The sequence below is a fragment of the Mesocricetus auratus genome, unplaced genomic scaffold (genome assembly GCF_017639785.1).
Source record: "Mesocricetus auratus isolate SY011 unplaced genomic scaffold, BCM_Maur_2.0 Super-Scaffold_100676, whole genome shotgun sequence".
NCBI lineage: Eukaryota > Metazoa > Chordata > Mammalia > Rodentia > Cricetidae > Mesocricetus > Mesocricetus auratus.
This window is the reverse complement of record NW_024429266.1, coordinates 15,434,793-15,459,638: the sequence shown is the minus strand read 5'-3', so window position 1 is coordinate 15,459,638 and position 24,846 is coordinate 15,434,793. Positions and strand designations below refer to the sequence as shown.

The 24,846-nt window shown below is 42.6% G+C and overlaps 2 protein-coding genes and 1 long non-coding RNA gene across 5 annotated transcripts; 1 reads left to right on the top strand and 2 right to left on the bottom strand.

Annotated features, from left to right (window-relative positions):
- The first annotated feature begins 358 nt into the window (after positions 1-358).
- LOC101838869 (cytochrome c oxidase assembly protein COX20, mitochondrial) lies at positions 359-3,843 on the top strand. 2 transcript variants are annotated; one of them, XM_005078156.4, is made up of 4 exons: positions 421-807; positions 2,878-2,992; positions 3,075-3,138; positions 3,618-3,843. In XM_005078156.4, exons 1-4 carry the CDS (start codon positions 769-771, stop codon positions 3,751-3,753), a joined length of 354 nt encoding a protein of 117 aa, XP_005078213.1. In that variant the 5' UTR covers positions 421-768; the 3' UTR covers positions 3,754-3,843. The 2 variants fall into 2 exon arrangements, with proteins under 2 accessions (XP_012974628.1, XP_005078213.1); XM_013119174.3 differs by lacking the exon at positions 3,618-3,843 and having other exon boundaries at positions 359-807; positions 3,075-3,571.
- LOC121136742 lies at positions 2,312-23,692 on the bottom strand. 2 transcript variants are annotated; one of them, XR_005873846.1, is made up of 3 exons: positions 23,681-23,692; positions 4,695-4,778; positions 2,312-4,281 (listed from the first exon to the last, which is right to left on the bottom strand). It is a non-coding gene; the product is annotated as an uncharacterized LOC121136742 (long non-coding RNA). The 2 variants fall into 2 exon arrangements; XR_005873845.1 differs by having other exon boundaries at positions 2,312-4,778.
- On the bottom strand, positions 9,675-19,802 carry Hnrnpu (heterogeneous nuclear ribonucleoprotein U). Its single transcript, XM_005078155.4, has 14 exons — positions 18,985-19,802; positions 17,896-18,007; positions 17,741-17,814; positions 15,785-15,924; positions 15,323-15,422; positions 14,718-14,830; positions 13,940-14,203; positions 13,696-13,815; positions 13,164-13,292; positions 12,906-13,074; positions 12,142-12,396; positions 11,521-11,702; positions 11,222-11,293; positions 9,675-10,773 (listed from the first exon to the last, which is right to left on the bottom strand). The coding sequence occupies exons 1-14, from the start codon at positions 19,598-19,600 to the stop codon at positions 10,720-10,722; spliced, it is 2,400 nt and encodes a 799-aa protein (XP_005078212.1). The 5' UTR covers positions 19,601-19,802; the 3' UTR covers positions 9,675-10,719.
- Positions 23,693-24,846: the final 1,154 nt, after the last annotated feature.

Below are 24,846 nucleotides of genomic sequence, written 5' to 3'. Positions count from 1 at the left end.
GAGGTAAACAAAGAAAGGCTTAGGCTGGGGCCAAGACAGAACCCCAAAACGAGTCGCCGCCGCCCCCCCCCCCCCGTCCTCTCCTCGCCGGCGGGAGACGCGCGCCCGAGCTGGCGGCCGCCTCCATTTTGTCCTGGGTCTCCTCCAGGCGCGCGGCGCCGCTATTTTTAACCGTCCTCAGCTGAAGGCGGGAGGGGAGGGGCGTGAAGGCTCACGGAGGCCGCGCGAGGGGCTGAGGCCGGGGACGCGGGCGGCTGCCAAGGTCACCAAAGCCGGGACAAAGGACACGTAGGGGACGAGGCCTACGGAAACAGGGCTAGGCGACTTCCGGCAGTGCGCGGGCCTCACGGCCCGGACTCCCGCCCTCTCGGAGGACAAAGCGGCGCCGGACGGACGCGCGGCCCCGGCCCCGCCCTTGGCGCGCGCCCGGCGCCCCACACGGACACGCGCACAACGGTTGGAAATGGCGGTTAAGGCGGAGGAGGGGCCGGGGGGAAGCGAACTTTCTCGTTGCTCTGTCTCGAGACACCCGGCTTGCGAAACCGGAGCCGATGGCGCTTCTCTAGGTCGTCTCCTTTGTCTCGTTCCATCCCTGACGGCCAGTTACGGGGTCGAAAAAAGACTGTGGCCGGTCCCACGAAACAAAGGAGGGGCACGGCGGGCTCGGGCCAGCCACAGGAACGCTCCCTAAGATGGCCGCCGCACGGAAGGGTGGGCGGAGCCCTGCTGCTTCCGTCGCGGGCCTGGGCGGGGCGATGAGTGGCACCCATGGCGGCGGCGCGGGAGCCCCACGAGCCGGAGAAGAAGGTAAAGCACGCGGGGGAGGGCGCGCAGGGCGATCGGCTTTCTGGTCCTGTCCCCCAGACCACGAGCCATTCTAGCGGTCTACTCGCAGTTGATTCAAACTGGCAAGAGCAGACCCGCAGGATCGGAATAAAAACGGCGGCTGACCTAGCACTGCACCGTACTTAGTAGAGGGGTCGTGACTTTTATCCCGAGAGCTGGGCGAGGTGACACGTGCCAGTAATCTCAGCATTTAGGCTGCGGCAGGGGCAGCTTGAGATCTAGGCCAGCCTGGGCTAGCTATGTGTCAGTTTCTGCTTGCGTAACACACGAGCACACAGGTAATGTAATTTGCTAATTCTGAGTGTTGCATGTACTGGGCTCTATTACAAACGGACATCCTTTGCACTTTATGAGGCCTACATCCTACTTTGGCAATTAGAATGTGGAAGTTCGTTTACTAAGCCAGACCCGAGGAAACTGCCATGTTAGGCAGTGAACAGACAGACTTCATAGAATGGCTACGGGTAGGTAGGTGTGCAAGTGGAAAGTGGGATGCATTCAACAGTAAGTCTTGAGCCACAAGGAGCACAAGGAAGATAAGTCCATATGAAAGGGCAGACAGATCTGCGACTCATTGCTGAGATTTTTTTTTTGGTTTTTCGAGACAGGGTTTCTCTTGGTAGTCCAGGCTGGTCTCGAACTCACAGAGATCCACCTGCCTCTGCCTCCCGAGTGCTGGGATTAAAGGCGTGCGCCACCAACGCCCGGCGTTGAGATGAATTCTAACTGTATCTTTGGCCTGACAGTGTAACTACCCTGCCAAGCAGGGATTCAATAAAAGGAAAATCAGGTGGAGGGTTACCTAGGAGTCTTGCCATCTGACACCCCTTCAGGGGGGCAGGACTGATAAATGGAAAAGGGGGCTTAGAATACAGGTGGGGAACTTGCCTAGCAGCCACATGTGACCCTTTGTTGGTGACACCACGTGTTCTACATTAAAGGGCAAACCTCTAAAAAGGTTTCATCTGTGTTTTTGCGTGTATGCTGCACATACCCAACAGTGATAAGGCCACCATGCAGGTGCTAGGGGTGACCTGTAGCTAAAACAGTCAGTGTTCTTTGCACTGAGAACTTTGATGGTTTATTTTGTCTCAGCTGTCCAAGCTAAGAACACTGACCTGTAAATTAGTGTTTTATAACTATAGGAAGGAATCCAATTGAGGTGGTCTGGATTTGTTAAGGATAGGTGGTACATTTGTGGCCAACTTAGAGATCCCACTTATATAGCCTTGTAGTCCATTCTATCTGGATGCAAATGAGTGCTGTAACTGTCCCACTATCCGATCATTTTTCTGCTACAGCAAGCCATTTCCAGGGTGGCAGTGTGCAGTATTCCCCCACTAGACCATAGCTCTTTTTGATGTGAGCTGATGGTGATTGCAATTCCCAAGAAGCCTGCAGCCTGTGTTCATGAAGCAGCCCAAAAGTTCGGCATGATACAAGCAAAAAACTATAGAAAGCCAAATGAGAAAGCAAAACTTTACTTTTAATGAGAATCAAGTCACATTTTATCTTCAAGCAGATCCTTGAGCCAAAGGAGTAATAAGACACGGTGATGTACGTTCAGCTCTCCCCCATCTTTAAAGGGTCTGAATCGCCTTTACTTTGTTCTTTTCCCCACCCTCATCACTTCCATCTAGGTGCCACTTCTTATGCAATGTTCTAGCTGCATTGAATGGCACTGAAGACGACCTTCATTTTATCCAGACATGCTTTTGGGATCCAATACAGGGTAGCTTCTTTTCACACATGCTATAATTTTCACACAGGCTGCAATTTGCTTGAGTGTTTTAATCTTGGAGCTCAGACCAATTTTCAATTCACACCAGCCTTTTTACTGCAAGCTGCCTGGCTAAGTCTGATCCCAATCCCATAGCCAGTGTGAACAGATAGTTCCTTGGAAAATATAGAATATAAAACTAGTTTTATTTGACTAGAGGTCAAATACAAAAGTGCAACCTCAGAAATAATTTCTTCTTCCAAAGTAGCACTATGTTCAAACATATCAACTCTTTTTCATTTTCTTCCTAGCCCTTTAAGCTCCTAGGAATTTTAGATGTTGAGAACACTCCCTGTGCTCGAGAATCTATACTATATGGCTCATTAGGATCTGTTGTGGCTGGACTTGGACATTTCTTGGTGACCAGTGAGTACTTCTCCTGAATATTATTTGTGATGAAACATTGTCTACATAGAGCATGATCACTGACCACGCTTGTTCTTGACAGGTAGAATTAGAAGATCATGTGATGTTGGAGTAGGAGGATTTATCCTGGTGACTTTAGGATGCTGGTACGTTTGCTGTTTGTTCCAAGGTTTACTGTATCCATGCTCTCCTAGAACTAGGTTAGTCTTAAACTCAGATCTGCTCCCCACCCCAAATGCTAGGATTAAAGGTGTGCAGCATCACCGACACTTTGGGATGGGGTAATTTCCTCTGTGGTCCTGGCTGACCATCATTATGTAGACCAGGCTCCTCCCCCACTTAGTGTTGCTGGGATTAAAGGTGTGAGCCATTAAGGTTCAGCTAAGAAAAAATTTAAGATCAAAATATACCCTATGCTATGGCAATTCACAAACACCCACTATCTTCATGGAGCCCAACCCAGAGATATTCATGTCCCAACAGATAATTAATCTAAGGTGACAAAAAACTTAAAGCATTTATAGTCTGACAGGTAGCCATTTTGGAAATTTGTATGGGATTAATTAAAAATCCCTTAGGGTAGTCATGTAGAAACTAGAAATTAACTCATCTTCTTTCTTACAAGGTTCCACTGTAGGTATAATTTTGCTAAGCAAAGAATCCAGGAAAGAATTGCCAGAGAAGGAATTAAAAATAAGATTTTATATGAAAGCACCCACCTTGATCCTGAGAGAAAAATTGAGAGCAGTAACAGCAACTGAGCAACCTTGAACATAGAAAACCCAGAGAGAACTACTCCTTCGGATCAACTTCAAATGTATACTGTGTACAATAAAAAGGCTCTGAAGTGAGTTGTATTGTCACTTGCATGAACATCTTTTCTGGTCTGGGAAGCCAGCACAGTATGCCTTAGCTGTTGAATGCACCTGAACATCAATCCTTCAACATGAAGATTGTTTTTCTTTGTATCACCATGAAGGCCAGGGTGCATACTTGGGTAGCTACCAGCCAATGATGGCTTATACACATGTACTAAGTTTTCAGCTGGTAGCCACCTCAGAACTTACTTAGCCATTGATAAGTTTGCAATATGTTAATGGTTAAGTGGTCAATCTAGTACTCTAACAAGATTATGGACAGTGTTCTTTTATGCGCTCAGATTTAATTTACTAAGAGCTCCATCTTTATCATACCGCAATTATATCTTACCGTGAAGAGAAACCTCTCTTGGCTGGTAACATTTTCAGTGTCTTCTGCTACTTACAAAGTTCAGTTTCACAGGAGCACAACTGGATAAAAAGAGCCACAAAGTATTTAGTTTCCTTGACTTGCCTGAACATGAATTATACATACTTCCATGAGCACTGTTTTCAACCTTGTACTTTTACAATCTCACTGCAAGTATTGGTATTACAGGTATGAGTTACTATTGCAGCTTAATTCAACCTGTCACCCATCCAAACAATGACAGATGAGCCTCTTGCAAACCAGAATCTCCATGCTTGCCAGAAACCTTTGCAGACTTTATTTTCCTTAGAAGCTGGGTGTGCATCTGCTGTAGGGGATTTTAAAACACCACACTTAGGTTTCCCAAAAGGTCAGGCACAATTGAGCCTCATTGCTATTTATTCACTAGGTAAGTAAGGTCCATGTGTACATCCCACCCGAAACTTTTACATTGCCAATTTTAAAGTCAACCTACCTTCAATGCCCTCTGTGCACAGCTTCCTTCATTGTTCCGACAATCCCGGAATTTCATGCTAGGTGATATAGCAGTAGGTACCAGCTAAATAGCTGATTAAAATAGAATGTAGTGTTAGTAGTTTTGAAGTCTTTTGGTAGTTTATCTACCAATCCTAGGCTGTGTCCCTTTGCCCCCTCCCTCAACCCCAACCTCTGATTCCTTGCTTTTCCATCTTAGTAAAAGGACCTCAGGAGATTTAGCAGCTTTTTTCTGGACTTGTGACTTATTGACTGAATTTGGAAACAATAACTCTCAACTATGCTAAAACCAGTATTTGATTTGCAAGCATCTTTTGAGTCTACGTACCTCTAACTCCATCGGTGGTTTCCCTTTGCTTCGATTATATAATGCGGAGGTCTATATAATAAATTCAGGATTCCTGTTTATGCACTTTTCAGCAAAGAGCTAAGGATCAAATAGGGTTTGAATCCTTCTATTCCTAGATAAAAATCTGTGACAGGTGTCAAAGCACCCCTTTAAAAGTCATGTTAAATATGCACTATTCTTTGGGTACGCAGACCTTAGTAAATAGGAAATTAAACAGTTTCTATTAATTCTGACGGTCCTCTAGAATTTTGAAGCACCTTAATGGTCTAGTAATTGTATCAGATCAATAAAATAGCCAGTATCTACTACCACCCGAATACTGGTACTTTTATACATCTTAATTTTTAGATATTTTCGACTTTGAGAAAATGAAGCTGTTGCAACAAGAAAAAATTAGGAAATTCAAGTGTGATACAGTTAAAAGCACCACTAAACAGATAATTCTGTCTCAGTCTCCCCAACTACTGGCTAAGCACATGTGGCTTCAAGTGTGTGTTTCAACTGTTTCATCATAGTCTTCCAGTTGCTAATGAGGAAGATATTGGCAGACCTTAAGGCTAGTATCTGGTTAGGTGTTTCTACTGTTCACTTAAGTGAACAATGTTACTAGGTAACACTTGCTTGGGATGCAGCACTGGAAAACTAGTCTGCGTGCACTACCAGTGTCCCTAGCGAAGGCTTCTACACCATGTGGAAACATGCACTGCCAATAAAATCAAAGCCTATTTGCTTTTCTGCGCCTTTCCCCTCAGATGAGCAATGGTAGTAGCCTACTCATTCAAAGTCACGAAGTTGCCTTGAGGGTATGGCTATTTTTACTGCATAAAACCCCTATCAAAACTGAAACCAAATCCCCTCATTGATTTCACCCAGACATTACTGTAGTAAATGCCCCAGGGGAGACACAACCAAAGTTTATACCGAGTTTCCCACTAACTTTAGCGTCTTGTAATGTATCATCATCACTTCATTACTCCAAAAAGACCAGTCTATTTCCCCAAAATGTCTGAAGCTGGCATTAGTGCCAACATAGAATATGGTAAACAAGGGCAGAAAGTACCCTAAAGGTCATTGTTTTGCAACAAATAGGCCCCTGAAGGTAATGTGTTAGGACTTGGTTCAAGTCTTTTAAATGTATTCCTGTAAACCTACACAAAAATTATCATTGTCTGACATTCACTTCCGATATAAAAGGCAAAATTAGGAAAAGCTTAAGAGATGTGGCCTGTCCACTTGATTGCCAATAACTTTGTGTAAGGTGATCCTGGAAACCTAGCATAACTGATAAACATACAAGCAGCAATTAATTTGAATACCTATTAGAATCACTGGAACACATTTAGTTGGGCCCCTTTTACTCTTCACACAGCACAGTCACATGGACAGACTAAGAAAAAGGAAATGAAATTTAAATCAACACATTGCTTTTATTACTAAGCTTCAAGAAAATGCTGGAACCCTTGATTCTTTTATTTGTCCATGATTCTCCCACCCCATCTAGCTTAGGTACTTAAACTATTTTTATCTAGGTAAGTATGCTTTTAATACTTGATTTCACACGTTTTGGTCTATGACTTCAATTTTTGGTCACTATCAAACTTTTAGTTGTCTAAGTGTAGGATCTTTTTAGTGGGTGAACCATTTTCTGTCTCACCCAAGGGGATGATTATAGGAAAGTGTTCAGAACAAGAATTCAGTATTCAGCTGCTAGCTTACTCAAGCCCAAGTAAATCCCATGGAATTTGAACATGGCATCATTTCGCTACTATACAAGGTATCCAGTTGTTCAAGAAATGCCTGGAGCCTTTCTAGTTTTCCAGAATACAAAGTACTCTAAACTGCCATTAATGATGCTGAGTATAGCAAGCTCCCCCATATGCTGGTTCAGCTTTGTCCCGGTTTTGCTACAAGTATATAATTTTGGCATATAAAACTGTACTTAGGTAGATAGGTGACTAAACTAATTTCCTGGTAACAGAACATTGGCTTATCACTTATCCTTCTACACCTGTTAGCCTACTGGCATTGAGCTTGCAATTAAGATGTTAATCTTAACCTTCTGAATCCCACCTTACAAAGTATGTAAGATTCTATGGCATCTTAATATTCAACCACATGTCCTTTTAACTCAACAGGTAAAGATGAAAACTCATTCCCACCCAAGTTCTAGATTCCAATCTGATGTTTGTTATGAGTCTGATCCGTGTGTCTACAAATAAACTAGCATATACTTAGTGAGACACTTGAAGATCCCTGGTACTAAGTTCCTTGAATACCTGTCTCTAACAAGTATGTACACCCACAACAAGAAAAAATAATACCAGACTAAAAACTCAAAAAAACTGGCTAGGCTTTATATTTACTAGTTGAAGCAAAAGTTGCACCTACGTCTCTGCTCAAATCATATATGGAAAAGGTTCCCCAGGGAAAGCAATTGAGTTGTAGACAAGCCACAAAGCTAGATATTCCAAGATTTGTGACTTATACTAAGCCCTTTCAAGTGGCCATGGTCTAACTATACCCACCCTCAATGGGTAGGTGTCACTAAACACATAAGGTTAAGGTTTTGGCTTAATTACTATTAAACTTACAATTTAGTAGTTTCCAAACATTACTTCCAATACACAGGCACCACAATGTTTAGTATAGAAAAAAAATTATACTCAAATCATCTTACTAATTTTGCTCCCAAACAGTTTTTAGGTAAATTGCTTTTTTTGGTCACCTTTCTTGGGAAAACAACTGAATGAATACTTGAGTATAATCTGCTACAAATTGTTCACTTTAATAAAAATATATTACATTTTTGTAAAAAAGAATTTACGAGCTTTAAACTTTAAGAAAAAAATCAAATATATTCATTCATACTGATGTACATACAACTGCATACTACCTATATCAAAGTCTTTTTTGTGCAGTATAGTCAGTCCATCTAGACTTGATTTAATCAACAAGCTTATAGAAAAGCCATTGATTCTCATTAACAGGGAATCTTAAAGTCAAACTAAAATCTAACCACAAAGGCAAAAATACTGGGTTTTCTAGAATAAATCCAGAAATTGATTTATCTTCTTAGTCACAACCAAGATCTTCAGTATCTACTTTGTTGGGTCCTATCAGAAACTTGAGAGACTACCATTTGGCCTATATACTTCTATTCTTTGTTATTAACCTACAATATTTTCCTAAGTACCAGTGCTGACCAAAAGATGTTGCCCTTAAGCATTGTTAAGCAAGTACTCTATCAGTGATCTAAAACTGTGGCCCTGTTCCTCAGCAGGCATCGGGAGGACCTTTAAAGGGCCCCACTATGAAACACATGCAGCCCAGGTCTGTGGTGATTTCTCTGCCTCTGTGTAGACTACAGGTCTTTTGCACAACCTGACTAAAAGCATTCATGAACCAAAAGCATCCTGTCTTTTTTCTTCTTCTGGTCAACATGTTATTTCAGACCAATGTTTCAATTTTGCTTATCACTGGGCATGTTTTAAGTCAATTCTTTCCTTCGGGTCTGACTTCATCAGTATTTTAAAAAATAACAAGTCATTTCTCTCCCCTTTGTATGCATTCACTGTAAATTACTAAAGAGAATGTGCAAACATAGACGTAACTATTAGTGTAGTGTTTTCCACCATAAAAGCATTTTACTTTTATCAAGTCCTGCTTTTAGCTGATCCCTTTTCTCCTGTTTTTAAGTCTCTAGTGCTAGGTCTATACAAGATTTTTGAAAGGCACAAACTAAAATATCACAAACAACACTGATTAATCAAAATTAAGTTTGACCCGTCCCCCAGGCTAGGAATATAGTCTTAATGTATATGCAGCAGTCACTCATACCAGTGATTGCTAATAGTAAGCTTACTTTTAAGCCAAATGCCAAGACACTACCTTTTAGTGTTATTTCTATGTCAACCTGTTTTATCTAAAACTAGCTTGTAACAATTTCCAGGAGTATACTATAATAAACTCACATTAAAAAAAATTTGATCTAAAATTTCTCAACAAAATCCTACAGCAATCAATATAGGAAACCTGAACTTACCAGAAGCAGGCTAAAAACATTGGCACACTAGACTAAATGCTAATTTTAGTTCTACACTTTGACTCCTGATTCCTCACTTCACAGTGAGGCTCCTTTAGATTTAAGTGTTCTGTGCAAACCCAATAAAATTACAATTAGGGGATCCAATGTTATCACATAGCTAGTTAAGTTAGCAGCATTGTGTAGTAGTGAAATCAACGACTGGCTTGCATGATGGCTTCTAAAAGCATCTATTCCCAAAGTTTCATGTAATATATATGTATATAATCAGGTGAGGACAGCCATTCACATTTTGTAAGCATGATCAACTGAGCATTAACTTCTCCCAGCCAGTACCTTTGCCCCTCATGTTAAAAGCCGTCTGGGGGGGAGGGGAAGGGAAGAATTCAGCTTTATATTATAAATCTATATAAATCAATTGTGAATATACATTTAAGTTTTTAAAACCTAAATGTTCTAAGTACAGAGTAAAATAAGCTGTCCAGAAAGCACACACTTAAAATTTCTCCTCTTGGGAGATGTAGTATAAAGGGATTTGAACCTTGATGGCGAGAATCCCAAAACGAGAGTAAAATGAATTCTTTTTATTGCAAACAAACGTCTAAATTAATTTCTCCACCCACTTTTTTTTAGAAAGAAAAAGAAATCAGCAGGCTAAGGAGATACCCATTCAAGAACTGACATGATTAAAAGATATAAATGGGTGACTCACAATTTCATTAGCTTACAAAGATGGTGGAGTTAACTACTACAAGCACACTAGTTATACAGTATTTTGTGGGAGAAGGGCATACAGACATAGCTAACTTCATATAGATCCCATTAGACAACTGGATTTACAACAAGTTTTTTTTAATAAGAAATGGGCAAAGCCAGCTTTCTTTTCAGAATCAAAATGCAGAACAAATGGAAAAATGTATGGTATTTAACCTTCACAAGTTTGAGCCTCCACATATAATGCAACCACGTTTACATTTTTAACAGCCCTTCTACATACACTCCATCTTCTCAATCTTGGTTCTAAATTTTATCTTCATTCCCAATTGTTCCAATTCCATTGTTAAAACAGAAAAAAAATAGCCTTCCCGGTTTATCAGAAATTTCCCTTCCACTATTACCCACCAGTTTACAGAGAGGATGGAGTGTATTATGAGCAATACAGAATCTTAGGCAATTCATGAGGACCACTTAGTCCTTCCATGAATCTGGTTGCTAACATTGCTATTTTATTGTGACAATGACTCCCGACTGTTATTCTCTGTGAGAAACGGGGGAGTAAATGCTTAATAAAAGACACCAGGTACAAAGCAACATTTTACTTTTTGTTGTGATAAAAAAAAAGTCACATTTTACAGATAAAATGTAGAACCCTGAAATACTGACACATTCTCTTATCGTGCACAATGCTGAGGTTCTCTTACGATTCACTTTAAAACTGCAATTAAAAATGTACAAAAAAGAAAAGAAAAAAAATCAACCCACAAAGCTTCTAAAAAAGGAACCCGCAGGCACTTCCTCTTGTGGAATGTTTAAAAAGTTAGCCTACTAAAGAAAACAGTCGACTTCTTGTGAAGGTTTTGGAGAAATATGTATCAGTTCGTTTTATTTGGGTATTCAATAATATCCTTGGTGATAATGCTGACTCCATGGCTTCTGACCCCAGAATTGCTGTAAGAGAAAATTTTGTTTTTAAAGAAAAAAAAACATCAATAAGCCACTCAAATTGTTTTTAGGAAATGACAATGATCTAATTCAGAGTAAATGCTGGAAACAAATTTATACTTGTCAAAATTTCTACATCAGACCAGAGACTTAGTTTTAATTTATCAATTACCCATATTATTTACCAATACACATTACAAAAAGAAACACAAGACTTGGGTTAGTTTATGTAATTAAAACTATTAAAAGGAACCATAATAAAAACACCATATGTAGTAAATATTACTTCATCTAAAAATCTGTTAAAACTCCAGCCTATCCATGGTTATAATTTATAACACAGTATTAGACTATAATATACATTAAGCACCTCAATCCCTAGATAATAGCTTCCATCTGATTTTTGTAAACATAAAAACTACCATTTATGTAATCACTTAAGAAAACTACTTACACCCTGCTGCCACTGGTTGTAGCCCTGAGATTGATTTTTGTAGCCACGATTGTTTCCTCGTCCTCTGAAGTTCTATGAAAGGAAAAAGAAAACCTGTAAATAGAGTTCTCAAGCAAAGGTTGGACATTTTTAAGGGGCATGCCGAAACCCTCTATATCCCTGGTCATTGTTGTTGTTACTGTTAGTTTATCTGAAAAGCAAAGATCAATAAACTAAATTATTTCACAACTATCTATGTCAATGCCACCTACAACTTTCTAGGTCAAATTATAGATGTTAGCACCCCTTGGAGCCATTACCTGGTTATAGTTCCCTCTGTTGGGCATTCCACCTCTGTTGTAATTTCCTCTGTTTGAGTAACCACCTCGGCCAGGAAAAACAGGGCCACGGGGGTATGGATAGCCAATTCCACCACTTCCACCACCGCCACCTCTCTGTGGCATATTGCCTCTCCTATTATATCCACCACGATTACCAGGAGCTAAACACAAGAAAAGTTTATTTAGTCTTACCATACACAAAGAGTTCATTCACTCCAGTTACATTAGTGAAAAACAAGTAATGCTACATACGGTTTAACTACTACTATATACCTAGCATGAATTGTAAATTATATACTAATTAGACATGGCAGCATCGAAACAGCTAAGAAATTAACCTCTTTAGTTACTTGATACCTGAAACTGAAAGATCCTCAGCTCATTTTTAAACTTCAATTACGTAGAATATTAAAGTTCACTTGCCAGCTAGGCAGTGCTAGCGCACGCCTTTAACCCCAGCACTTGGGAGGCAGAGGCAGGGTTAGGCGGATCTCTGTGAGTTTGAGACCAGCCTGGTCTACCAGAGCTAGTTCAGGACAGCCTCCAAAGCCACAGAGAAACCCTGCCTCGAAAAGTGAAAAGTGTTAAAAATTCACTTGCCTCCGCCTCTGAAATTGCCACCTCGCATATTGAATCCTCCACGTCCTCTATGGCCACCACCTCTGTTGAACTGGTTCTTGCCACTCTTATTTTTATTGCTCTTCTTTGAGCCAGTGTTTTGCTTCTTTTCTGGTGGGAGTGCCTTTTTGCTTTCTTCCTTGTATTGCTCCAAAAGCTTTTGGGCTTCTTCCTTCTGAAGTTCAACATAGGTTATTTCATCAAAGCATTCAGCCACCTCTGGCAGGGTGAAGTTTCCTATTAAGAAATATAAAGTCAGAGTAAACTTATAAATAAAGCCATATAAATTCTGTAACTTTTAACTATCTTTGAGTTATTTTTAATTCTTTCAACCTATTAGAGTATCTGCATTTATAAACACATTTCTATTTGCCAAATTAATATAATCCCTAACAGTGCTGGTGGTTTTTTTATTATATCATTTTTATTTTAATTTTAATTAGCTTGTTTTACATGTCAATCCCAGTTCCCTCCCCCTCCCCTCCCCCCCCAGCCTCCCACCCTATTGCCAATTCCTTCCACATAGGGGATATCTAGAGTCTGTCATTTCACTCTGGGTAGGGTCCAGGCACTCCCCTAAGAGCCCAGGCTGAGAGAGCATCCCTCTTTGTGCTATGGGCACACGATGACTGTTTGTATTCCAGGGATAGACACTGATCCACTAGTGCTGGTGGTTTTAAGAATACACTTTGAGAGATAAACCACAGAAACAGACTTAAGACAATAATAGTATGTAAATTCCATGCCTTTCATTTTAAGGACAGCATGTTCTGGTAGGTCTTTCCCCTCTACTTCTGCTTTCTTCTGTGTCCTCTGCTTATAGTCTTCATCTTTTGGGCAAACTACAACAGCTTTTCGCTGGAAGCCTGCAAACAGGCACATTTTTCTCCTCTGGGCAGCAGCAGACACATTTGTCTTAAAGGGAAAAAAAGTGAAGAGTTACAGACATTAATATTACGCCCCATCGAGTAACTTTTTTTTAAAACTTCAAAGATATTGCCTACCTGATCTAGAATAAAATTCCGCTTCTTGCGGGCAGCAATCTCAATGAACTTTCCAAGACACTGTGGAGCTCTCTGCAACAGCGTGTTCAGTTTTCCAGTATCTGCCATTTGCTTCTTAAAACCTGCCACCTATCAAAATTGTTTCTTTTACTTTGTATATTTTAAAAGCTTTGAACTGCACATAAGACACCAGGTTCAATTTTTACAAATTCAATTGAATCCTTTCATTTCACTACTACAAAAAGAGTAGCTTTTATGACCTTGCTTTCTAAATTGCTGTTGAAGGTTAATTTATAGGGAAGCAACCATTAGTTTATTACAGATAGATAGATACCCCATTTTGTTTTAGCCAAGTTTTCTTTTCTCTAAGATATTAAAAGAAACACAAGCCTAGGTATGATAACTTCTGACCCCATTTTCTATAATGTTAAGATTAATGCCAGGGTACATATAGTGTGTACTAGGCAAGTAAATGCCCTTCCTCAGAGATATCTCCCACTATTCTAGACACTTTAATTTCAATTTTACTTACCATCATTTTGTCCATAATGGTGTTTGTTCCAAGAATGTTATATTTCCCAGGGTTTTCAGCTGCATGCTTAGTAACCCAGGTAGTTTTTCCAGCTCCTGGCAAGCCAATCATCATTACTACCTACAGTGGGGGATGGGAGATGGACTTATTATTCATCCAGCTATTAACAATAATCTATCCATAATTTAGCCTTGCTCAAAGTCTGTTATAAACAATCTACGAAGACCACACTAAAACAACTCACTTCACAATCCTTCTTTTCTTCAGGTCCCTTTGGTCCTCTAACTCGGTCCTCTAAGGGGACATTTTGGATAAAAGTATAGTCTTCAGGTATTGGAAAGTATGGCTTTTCCTTTTGACCAAAATTAAATTCAACTGCACAGTTATGGCAGAGAACGTGCGGGAACAGTGGCCGGTCAGCAAGAACTTCCTTACTGATCTTGAAGGCAACACCAAGATCTTGTCCATTCTTCGCATAGGAGAGTTCAACTTCATCAGTTTCAAAATTCTGTTAACAGAAGTTTTTAAAATCAGCTTGAAACTAGAGCTTTCTAAACTTGACAAGAAACAGGAGTACACTCACCATATAGTTAATGCGTTTAAGCTAAATGCTAACAAGTAATGGCTATTAACAAAACACGATTCATGACTTAAAGGATGTTTCCCAGGCCATTATTTTGTTTCTGTCAAAATATTTAAATGATCCTTGAAATGTGTCTTTCCCCCCATTTCAACTGCTTTTGTTTGTGTGGCCAGGGTTCCATGTAGGGTATATTCCTGTCACTAAAACTAGAGCCGGAGGCTTCAGCTATACTGGCTGTTTCTTTTCCACTCCCACCCAAACTCAAGTCTGCTCCTGTCTGATTTTACATGGGTGCAAGGTATCCAAACTTACCCAGCAGAACTTACCCACTGAGCCTCCTTCCCCAAGTCCCTCCTATCTTTAACCCAGAACTAGTACATAAATTTAATCATACCGGTAAAATTTCTTTATGCTGACATTTACAGTAAGTTTAACTTACAGCAAAACATGTAATCACATCATTTTCATCAAACTTCTCTCCATAATCTTCTGTCTCGCAGTTGCATGTTTTTATTCCTTTCAGAGAATACCCGTAAGAAAATTCTTCTTCACCTAAAGGGGAAAAAATTATTAGGGCTTAAGCAGTTCAAAGACCCACTAAAGCATTTAAAAACATGATTAAAAAATCCCTGGGAAGGGACTCGATCTTGCATCAACTCTGATATGCCAGGCTTAGTTTAGTTGACTCCAAGGGAGGAATCACCCTCTGAGGAATGGAATCGGGAATGGGGGACAGGACACATGACCACAAAGACATGGATAACTGTGGTTGGCATGTAAAATGAATAAAAAGTTTTAACAAGTCAGTGAGCAACAATCTGACAGATCTGCCTCTATCCCAAATGCTTAAGTGACTTACAGTCTGGTAGGATACACACATTAAATTAACAGTTTACATGTTAAAAGTAGTCTATTTCAACCATCTTTACAACTTGTCTATACATTCTAAAAAAGTAACACTAAATGGATAAAAATCTATTCTAATTCTACTGAAGTCAGACCCTAAACATTTATGCTTCCACATTACTCAAATGTAAACTTTACCAAGCAACATTCCACTTGTAGTTAGTGACCAGCCAATCCGAACTTCATGTATATCAATATCTTTTGTGTACAAATGCCTTACTGGGATCTTCTCTGTTACCTAAAAATCAAAATTACATTTAAGCTATGAAAAACAAAACAATCCCTTAAACCCTAACTTATTTTGTTTGAGCTATGGGTTCAATTTCTTCCCTGATACGAATATAGAGAAAAACATTCAATGCTTAGTCAATCACGTATCCCCAACCCCCAACTAACAAGTTGATGCACAGCACCAACAAAGGTCAGAATAGATTTAAAGAAATACTCTATTATAACTGAGCTAGCTCTCTTATATTCTGGTATCAAAAAATTCTAATGATAAACAAAGTCTCCTAAGGCCTTCTTCATAGAAAACTTAGCAGGTTCCTGTGACCAGTACCAATCAATAAAGTTCACAAGAAGCCACAAAATTCCATTTACCTTCATCTCAAAACAGACTTTGCCTTTTGACACACCGTAAGATGCTCTTCCTCCAGCCCAAAGAAAAGCAAAACTCTCCATAGTAAGGGAAGAAGCACTGAGGCGGTCTCTTGATATTTTAAAATGCAGATCACAGTTATCTGAAATTATATCAAATGCCAAATTATTCTTGACATCCAACGTATTACAGCCATGTAGAGATAATTTAGATGTTTTTATTGTATTAATTACTGCTGAGAATTATCTTTGTATCATGCGCTTGTTCCTACTTAACTCTCATTGAGCCCCCACTCCCACCAAGGTAGTCTTAATCAATGAATGGGAACGTCTCAGGTTATATTTAGGTATGTAAAATGATTAAGACAATGCAGTAAATACATACCTGCTCTGCTCTTTACCTTGATTTAGAGGCAAGCAGTAGAGGACAGCAGGAAACCAAAGTGAAGCATGCCAGAACCAGGTAGAATTTACCAGTGACAACTAAAGAAAGTCACCACCAAGTATTTTGAGAGCTGCCGATCCTGTACTTAGTAAACTAACACCAGGGTTCCAGAACCTCAACACACTTCTGAAAACTTGTAAGCCAGCTCAACCCACAAGCCTGACAGTCTCAAGTGTTAATGTGCAGCCTTTCAGGTCTGTTTTACCACCCTGGTAAGGTTATCACCAACTAGGAATTAACCACTGTCTGGATTATAAATATACGGTCTTTAACCTAGCTATCTTTGGGTCACTAGAGCTCATTATGCAGCCTCTCAGAATTCACTTGGCAAATAATATTAAATTAGAACACTGTTGGTTTTCATTGAATGCATCTGCAGTTTGGAATTTAAGCTCTATTGACTGCTGACAAAATTAAAATTTGTGTTAAAAAAATCCTGGCCAATTGGATCTAAAACTATTTTTCTTAAGTAGCACTGTTAACCAACCATTCTCTTCAATCATGGCTAAAACACCTAGTGATTTCCAAATATTTTTATACTTCAGTGAAAAAAAAAAACTAACAAGTCAGCTGTTTTATCCTTTCTCTTTCAAGACCTAACTGACTGTACAAGGTATGCAGTTAGAAAGCAGTCAAGGTTTATGCATTTAACTCAGGACTCTGAACAATTTGTATAAGCAAACACGGGGACCCAAGTTTTTTTTACCCCCCTCCACCATGTGAAACCCTTTAACTCTTTATTCAAGCACTTATTTTTTGTTCTGCTCATACCAAACATTATACATCCTTATCAAATACTAAACTAACAAACTTCTTGAAAGGATCAAAATACCAATCTGACAGCTAAAGCCCATTTCATGGTTTGCAATACTTCCTCATACTCAATTGCAACCCAACTGGGTAAAGTAGCATATTTACAGCGCTGCCAATGATACCATTCGCTGCTGAAGAAAGCTAGTGGCTCAGATAGCCCACTGCTGCTGCCCCAGGTCTTTGGAAGAAATCAACTTATGTTAAAGCAGCAGCTACTGAACTGGAATTGAGAACAAAAGAGCAGTTATTGAAAAGGTAATATTACAATCCTTAGAATAGGGAATGTACTTGTGTGCTAATGGGAAAACCATTAGTAAGTATTCAACTAGTCCAAACAGCTCACTTAATATAGCTCCACAGAAAAAAATTATTACCTATCTAAGGACAAGTTACAGGCAGATTTTTTAAAACAAGTTTCTGAAAGCTGAACAGAAATCAGTATTAGTTTTACATCCCTAAGTACTGGGAACTTCCGTGTCATAAAATTATCAATTAGTAGAGCTTGTAAAAAACAGCAATACAAATGAAGTGGTGCTAAATATAAAACTACTGTAACCTGAACATGAGCTATTATCTTCCTGATTTAAAAAATCTCTAACGGGTTTCTCCACTTTAAGATACACACTTTTCCTAACAGTTAAAACCAAAATAGCACTGCACTTAAATATTTGAGAAAGAGCGGGAAAGTTCGCTTCACTTACAAGTATCAAGGCAAACCACTGTGTCATCAAAGTGTTCGTCTTCTTCTTCAACAGGTGGCTGAGGAGACTTGGCTCTGAAAGACAGAATCGTCTCCTGATAAAGCTTTCCCAACCATGCATGGGGTGACAAATAAAACTAGGTTAGGATGCTCTACCTGCTGTACTTGTTTTCTTCAATGTACTCAAAATATCCTCGGCCATGATCTTCTCGAGGTCTTTTAACACCTCTCTTTTTATCTCCTCCTTTCTGTTCTGTTTTGCCGTCTCCTATAACGACACAGAACACTGCCTTAAGTCATCAGGCCACAAACTCAATCATGGAGAAAAGCAACCTTTTCTGTTCCGAGCCTCAAGTGCTGTTATTTTTTCCCCTATTCTGGTTCTGACTGTGTTTGTTAAAAGTTTATTTTCGAAACAGTTTTTGCGTAGCTTTGGAGCCTGTTCTGGAACTCGCTCTGCAGACCAGGCTGGCCTCGAACTCAGAGATCCGCCAGCCTCTGCCTCCCGAGTGTTGGGATTAAAGGCGTGCACCACCAACGCCCGGCTGGTTCTGTGACTTTTTAACCCTCGAAACGAATACGAATCTAGAAAATTATATACATCGGCCTGGAAATGGCCTGGAGACAGTGACGCAGTATAAAGACGCTACTAATTTTGCCAGCCTAAGGTAAGCCTCCAGAATGCACTTAAGGAATAAAGCCGCCTTCCGGGCCCACGTGCGCCGCGCGGTGCGCGGGGAAGGGGAGGTGTAGCGTGGAGCCCGCCTCCCCTCCCCCATCCGAGCCCGCGTGCCCCGCCGCCGCATTGTACTGAGCTTCCGCCCCACTCCCCGCGCCCGGCGCCTCCCGCCGGAAGTGACGTCACACCGAGCCCCTGCGCTCCTTGCACAATACCGCGGCGCTGAGCCGCCAAAGCCCGCCCGCCCCGGGACCTTCCCCCTCCCCCCCAGACATGTGCCCGAACCGCGCGCACGCAGCGCTCCAGCGGCCGGCGCTCCCGCCCGCCCGCCCCGGCTCCTCCCCCCCACCGCGGCAGCTGCAGCTCCCCCCGGCGCCCGACATACATAATGGAGGCGCCGCCGGCATGGCGAGCCGATCCTCTCGGCGGCCCCCGGTCCCCCCGCCTCCCCTCCCGCGGCGCTCGCCCCCGGGGGCCCCGGCAGGCCTGGGGCACGGTCCCCACGCGGGCCTAGAGCCGCGCGCACCCACAACGCAGCACTCACCCGCCGCCTTCCGCCTTCTTACCTCCCGCCTGTGGTTGGCCCTGCCTCGCCCCGGGCGGCGCCACCGTCACCGCGAAGAGCGAGGTGGGGCCGCTGCTCTTCCCCGCGGCCTCCTTGCCGGCCCCGCGCTGCTGGGCGGTCTGCTGGGCCGCCGCCGCCGGCGGTTGGGACTGCTGCTCCCCGTGGCCGTTCTCGTCGCCCGCGACCTCCTCCTCGTCGCCGAGCTCGTCCTCCCCCTCCTGGAAGCCCTGGTCGTCGCCGTTCTCGTCTTCCGACGCCGCCTCCTCCTCCTCCATGGCTCCCGCGTCAGCCGCCCCCGCCGCCCCGTTCTCCTCGCCCAGCTCCATCTGGTCGCCGTCCAGGGCGGCGATGCCCTCCTCCTCCTCGTCGTCTTCGGCGCCGGTCGCGGCCTCCTGCTCGAGGCCTGCTCCCGAGCGCCCGGCCGCATCGCCACCCAGGTCGAGGCTGCCGTTCCCGGGCTCCATGGCGGGGCGGCCGCCTGCTTCGTTGTCCAGCGCGGCCTGGAGTCGATCCATGAGATCGGCCTTGAGGCCCTTGTCGGAGAGGCGCCGCTTCTTGAGCTCCTCCTTCAGCTCCGACACCTTCAGCTTCTTGACATTAACAGGCGAAGAACTCATGGTGAGGGCCCCGGTTCACCGCAGACTGCTGGCTCCCTCGGCCTGTGGCGGCGGCTGCTGGTCGGCCCGGGCGGCGGCTGCGGCTGGAGATGGCTGAGTGCTGCAGAGCGGACCCGCCTGGTGTCGAACGGCGCCAATTCCTTTCACCGAGTTCGCGAGGCAAGACGCGGAGACTCGCCTGGCGCGAGCGAGCACGCAACGTCCTCTCGCAGGGGCGGCGCCGCGCACGTAATATAGGCGCCCCGCCCCCTGCCCAGGCGAGGCTCGCTAGGGCGGCTGCGCGCGCAGGCCCCGCCCTGCCCCGCCCCGCCCCCACGGTGCGACCTCGGCGCTGGGCCCAGGCGCGCAAATGGAGGCTCAGGAAGCCACCTTTCGGTTAAACCGACTGGCCGCAGTGGCCACCGGCCTTTCCGGCTTCTCGGTGGCCGCGCTCCACTGGCGCTCTGCCTCTGTGGCCCGGAGGAGGCTCTCCTCCACCCGCCTTCGGTCCTCACCTGGCATTTCCCCCTGGAGGACACCCTCCTTTCTTCCATCTTAGTTTGTCTTTTTTTGTCTGTCCCTCCGGCTCTTGCTTTAAAACTCCTTCAAGTTTCCGCTGCTGCTCTGTAGAGCACAAATAAGCGGTTGTTAGACAGGGGTAGTTTTCCGTGGTTTTTTTTCCTCTATTTAATTACGATTTAATTTTTACAAGTCCTGCGTTGTCAATCCGACTTTTAAGTTCCGCAAGGGCGAGGCCAGAGCGTTTCTTTTGTCTCTTCCATATCCAGTGGTGTAAGGGCTTGCTCTGCTGCTCGGTGCTGCACAGCATACAGAGTGGGCCTTGTGCATTTCTCGCTGTCTTTACTAGTGACCCCTTAGAATGGCGTGGAAGTTTCCCCTAGAGTTACAGGAAGGACTTGAGTCTGTCCCGCGTCAGATCTGGTCCTTTAACTTGGAGATCCCTTAGTTAACCATAAGAGCAACATCCAGCTAAGTTATGCACTTTGATTCTCTCTCTGCCTTTTCATACACACACTGAATTGTCTACACACTTGTAGTCCTACACTTGTTAGACTGAGGCAGAAGTATCAAGAGTTGAAAGCCAGCCAGGGCTACATAGTAAAGTCCAGGCCACTTTGGGCTTCATAGTCAAACAGACCCCATCTCAAAAAAAAGTTGCTATTTAGGTAGAAATAGAATTTATTTTCTACACAGGGGCCATCCTGTATAAATTGTGCCTAAACTGAGTCTGATGATACATCACAACACTTGGGAGATGCAGGCAAGATGATCAAGAATTCAATCAGTCGGGGTGGTGGTGGCACACGCCTTTAATCCCAGCACTCAGGAGGCAGAGGCAGGCAGATCTCTGAGTTCAAAACCAGCCTGGTCTACTAGAGCTAGCTCCAGGACAGCCTTCAAAGCCACAGAGAAACCCTGTCTGGAAAAACCAAAAGGGGGGGGGGTGAATTTAGGCAGTGGTAGCCCATGCCTTTAATCCTAGCACTCAGGAGGCAGAGGCAAGCAGATCTCTGAGTTCCAGACCAGCCTGGTGTACGGAGCTATTTCCAGGACAGTCAAGGCTAAATAAAGATACTGTGTCTCAAAAAAAACCAAAAAGGAAAAAGTGTGTGTGTGTGTGTCATCTTTGGCTACATAGAGTTCAAAGCCAATCTGGGCTACCTGAGACCCTGTCTCTACAAAACCAAGGACATGGTTCAGTGCTCTGGCAGTAAAGCTATGGTTGGCTCTGTCTTCTTTTTGTGCATCTGAAACTTGGAGGTATAGAAATGAAGTTTATCCTATTTAGCTAATATAATTTAACCTGTTAATAAAATGATTTATTTGGTTGATTGTTTTTGTTTGTTTTGTTTTTTGAGACAGAGTCTCTAATTAACCCTGGCTATCCTGGAGCTCAATTTATAGTCCAGGCTAGCTGAGATCCTCCTGCCTCTTCCTCCTGAGTACTGGGATTAAAGGCATTCACCACCACACTCTGATGAAATCATTTTTAAAAAGCATTTTGTCTTACTCTGGAGTCATGAGTAAGTAGGAAGTATCAGAATCTGTGAAATGATTTGAGTTGAAATCAATGAACTAGTACAGTCTGGTAGTTCTCAAGTTAGATGAGGTGGTGGGGCAGCCCTCAAAATTAAGGTTTCTTAAGCTTATAAATAAACACAAACTAGAATTTTAAACTCTTGTTCAAAAATGGAAGATAACTATAGAGAGTACAAGTTCATAAACTGAATTATTAGTCCCTTAATTAGACAGTATACAATTTTATTAATGTGGTTTTATGTGCTCTCAGATATTTGCTTTTTTTTTCTTTAAGACAGGGTTTCTCTGTGGCTTTGGAGCCTGCCCTGGCACTCTGTAGACCAGGCTGGCCTTGAACTCACAGAGATCCATCTGCCTCTGCTTCCCGAGTGCTGGGATCAAAGGCATGAGCCATCACCACCAGGCAGATATTTACATTTTTTAAATATCAATGACATGTAAAGGATCTCCATCTAACTCGTGAAAAATTAAACTGCAGCTGGATGTGGTCTTGGACACATTTAATCCCAGTACTCAGGAGGCAGAGGCCAACAGATCTCAGTAAGTTTGAAGCCATCCAGGGTCACATTGCTATAAAACCCTGCTAAACTAAGAAAGTTTCTATAGCCAATAGGACCACATTTATTTATTATTAACAACCATTCTTAGAATAGTGTTGATTTCAGTAATGAGTGTGAAATATAATTTTAGATGTGCAGCAGAAGGATCCACAGATTCATATGCAAGGGGTTTGCAGACGTGTAGTGTTCAGTGGGGCAGTGGACCCTCTCCACCCGTTCCCCGTGGTCCAGGAAGCTGAGGTCTTCATAGCCTCAGCAGCACTGCTCTCGTCCTTTGTGCTGCCCTGGAAAGGGAAACAGTTTTTCTCAGTGCTCAGAGAACTGTTCATCTTTTAAACATAGCTGCCACTCCACATTTTATTTTACCTCCTGAAAACTCTAAATAGTGACTGTTTTACTGGACTTGTGTGTATGTAGTTACACACATGAGTAACTTATATACACATGTTTAAATTGATGTGTAGAAGTGAGAGAGCAAACCTAGGGCCTCACACCTTTCCCCTGAACTGTATCCTTATATATGTGTGTGTATTCATATATATGTTTTCTTGTTTGCTTGCTTTTCAGACAGGATCTCAATGTAGCTGGTCCAGAACTAGCTATGTAGACCAGTTTGGTCTCAGACTCATATTCACCTGTCTCTGGCTCCCAAGTACTAAATAAAGAACTTAGAAAGTGGGTGCTGAAGGGTTAGCTTGGTGAAGATAGCTCATTGGTTAAAAGCAATTATTGTTCTTCCAAAAGGACCCAAGTTCAATTCCCAGTACCCACATTGGGCAGCTCACAGCTGCTTATAACTCCAAAGGATCTGAAATCCTCTACAGGCACACCTCACATACATGGTATACACTCACATACATGCACATAAATGAAAATAAATCTTTCAAGAAGGTTTATCCTTTCAAAAGGTGATTTAAGACTACCAGGGAAGCCTTGCAACTATAAACAGCATTAGAAAGGATTGTCTGTCATCTACTAGATGATTGTGGTATAGAAAAGCACAAAAGATGGCCAACATGAGAGACTATAGAACCATCTAGAATTCCAGCCCTTGGAGGGGGAGGGGTAGAAACAGGAGGAGCAAAACTTCAAGGCAGCCTCAGACACATAGTGAGTTTAAGCTAGTGTGACCTACAAGAGATCTTCTCTCACCATTCCTCTGCAAGAGACTGTAAGCTAGAGTTGGCCAATACAATAGCCACTAGTCACTTGTGGCTATTTAAATCAATTAATTTTTAAAAAATCTAAAATTCATTCTGCAGTCACTCAGCCCTTTTCAGTGTCCTCCATAGCCAGTGGCCTTGTACTGCATAATACAGAATAGAATATTTCCATCCTAGACTGCCTTGGGACAGCAGTTAGACCAAGGATCCAGCAAAACGGCTGAGCAGCAATTAGATGTGACTCAATTGACAGGCTACTTGGAAAACTGGCCCCAAGAATGGGGAGAAAAGTGAGTCACATACACAGACAAATACACATCTGAAGAGCAGCATATGTCTCCACAGTTTCCAATTTATCTATGTAACAAATATTTACTGAATATTTGCTGTGTCCAATTCTGTACGGTATGCAGTCAAACAGATGTGAGCAACGCAGTGCCAGCTTGTAGTTTGGAGAGAGGCATGCTGTAACCAAGATGTCATGAGACCTGAGGCCAGCCGCACAGGAGCCAGGCATCTGCATGGTTCCATGGTGTAGGTTCGTACACACGCTTGTCCCACACCAATGTCCCCACACTCAAAACCAAAACCCAATCAAATCTGACACACACCGCAGGAAGCCAGCTGTATGCAGTAATTAGCCAAGATCATATCGTATATTCATTATATGTGGAGTTCTGCTAGCTGGTCATTAAGTAAGAGCCTCATCAAAAGCTGGGGGAGAAGGACTAGTGGTGTTGCTCAGTGGGCGAGTGTGCTGAGTTCAGTCACACACAGAAAAGCTGCCTGGGGTCTAGGGGTAAAATTGAACTCTGTCCTAATTTCCAAGACGCTGTGTACGCTCCATCGAGGCACACCAACCAAATTCTATATAAATGATTTTAAGTGCTTTGCCCTAGTTAATTTGTGATTATTACCTGGTAAAATTGAGTACCTGCTGTGTACCAGCCCACCGTGCCAGGAATCTTATACAACATAGCTCTGATTTGCATGGCAATCTCTCAAGGTAGGAAATATTAACCTCAATCTACATAAATGGAAACAAGGGTGTTTAAAATACTGGCCCAAGGTTATTAAGTGATAAAGCTAAGATTACCTAACTCTTCTCCTCAAATTCTATTTCCTATATCAAAAAGTTCAACTTGGGGGTTCTGGAGAGATGGGTCAGAAATTAAGAGCACTGACTGCTCTTCCAGAAGACCCAGGTTCAATTCCCAGCACCCACATGGCAGCTAAAAACTAACTCCAAGATTTGACACCCTCACTCAGACATACATGCAGACAAAACACCAATGTATACAAAAATAAGAATAAATAAATTTTAAAAAGAAAGAAAGCCAGGCAGTGGTGACACATGCCTTTAAAAAAAGAAAGAAAGAAAGAAAAACAAAAAGCCCAACTCATGGACTGGAGTTGTAGCTCAATTGGTACAGTGCTTTGGCTCAAACGCCTGAAGACTTAAATTTAATCCCAGCACCCAATA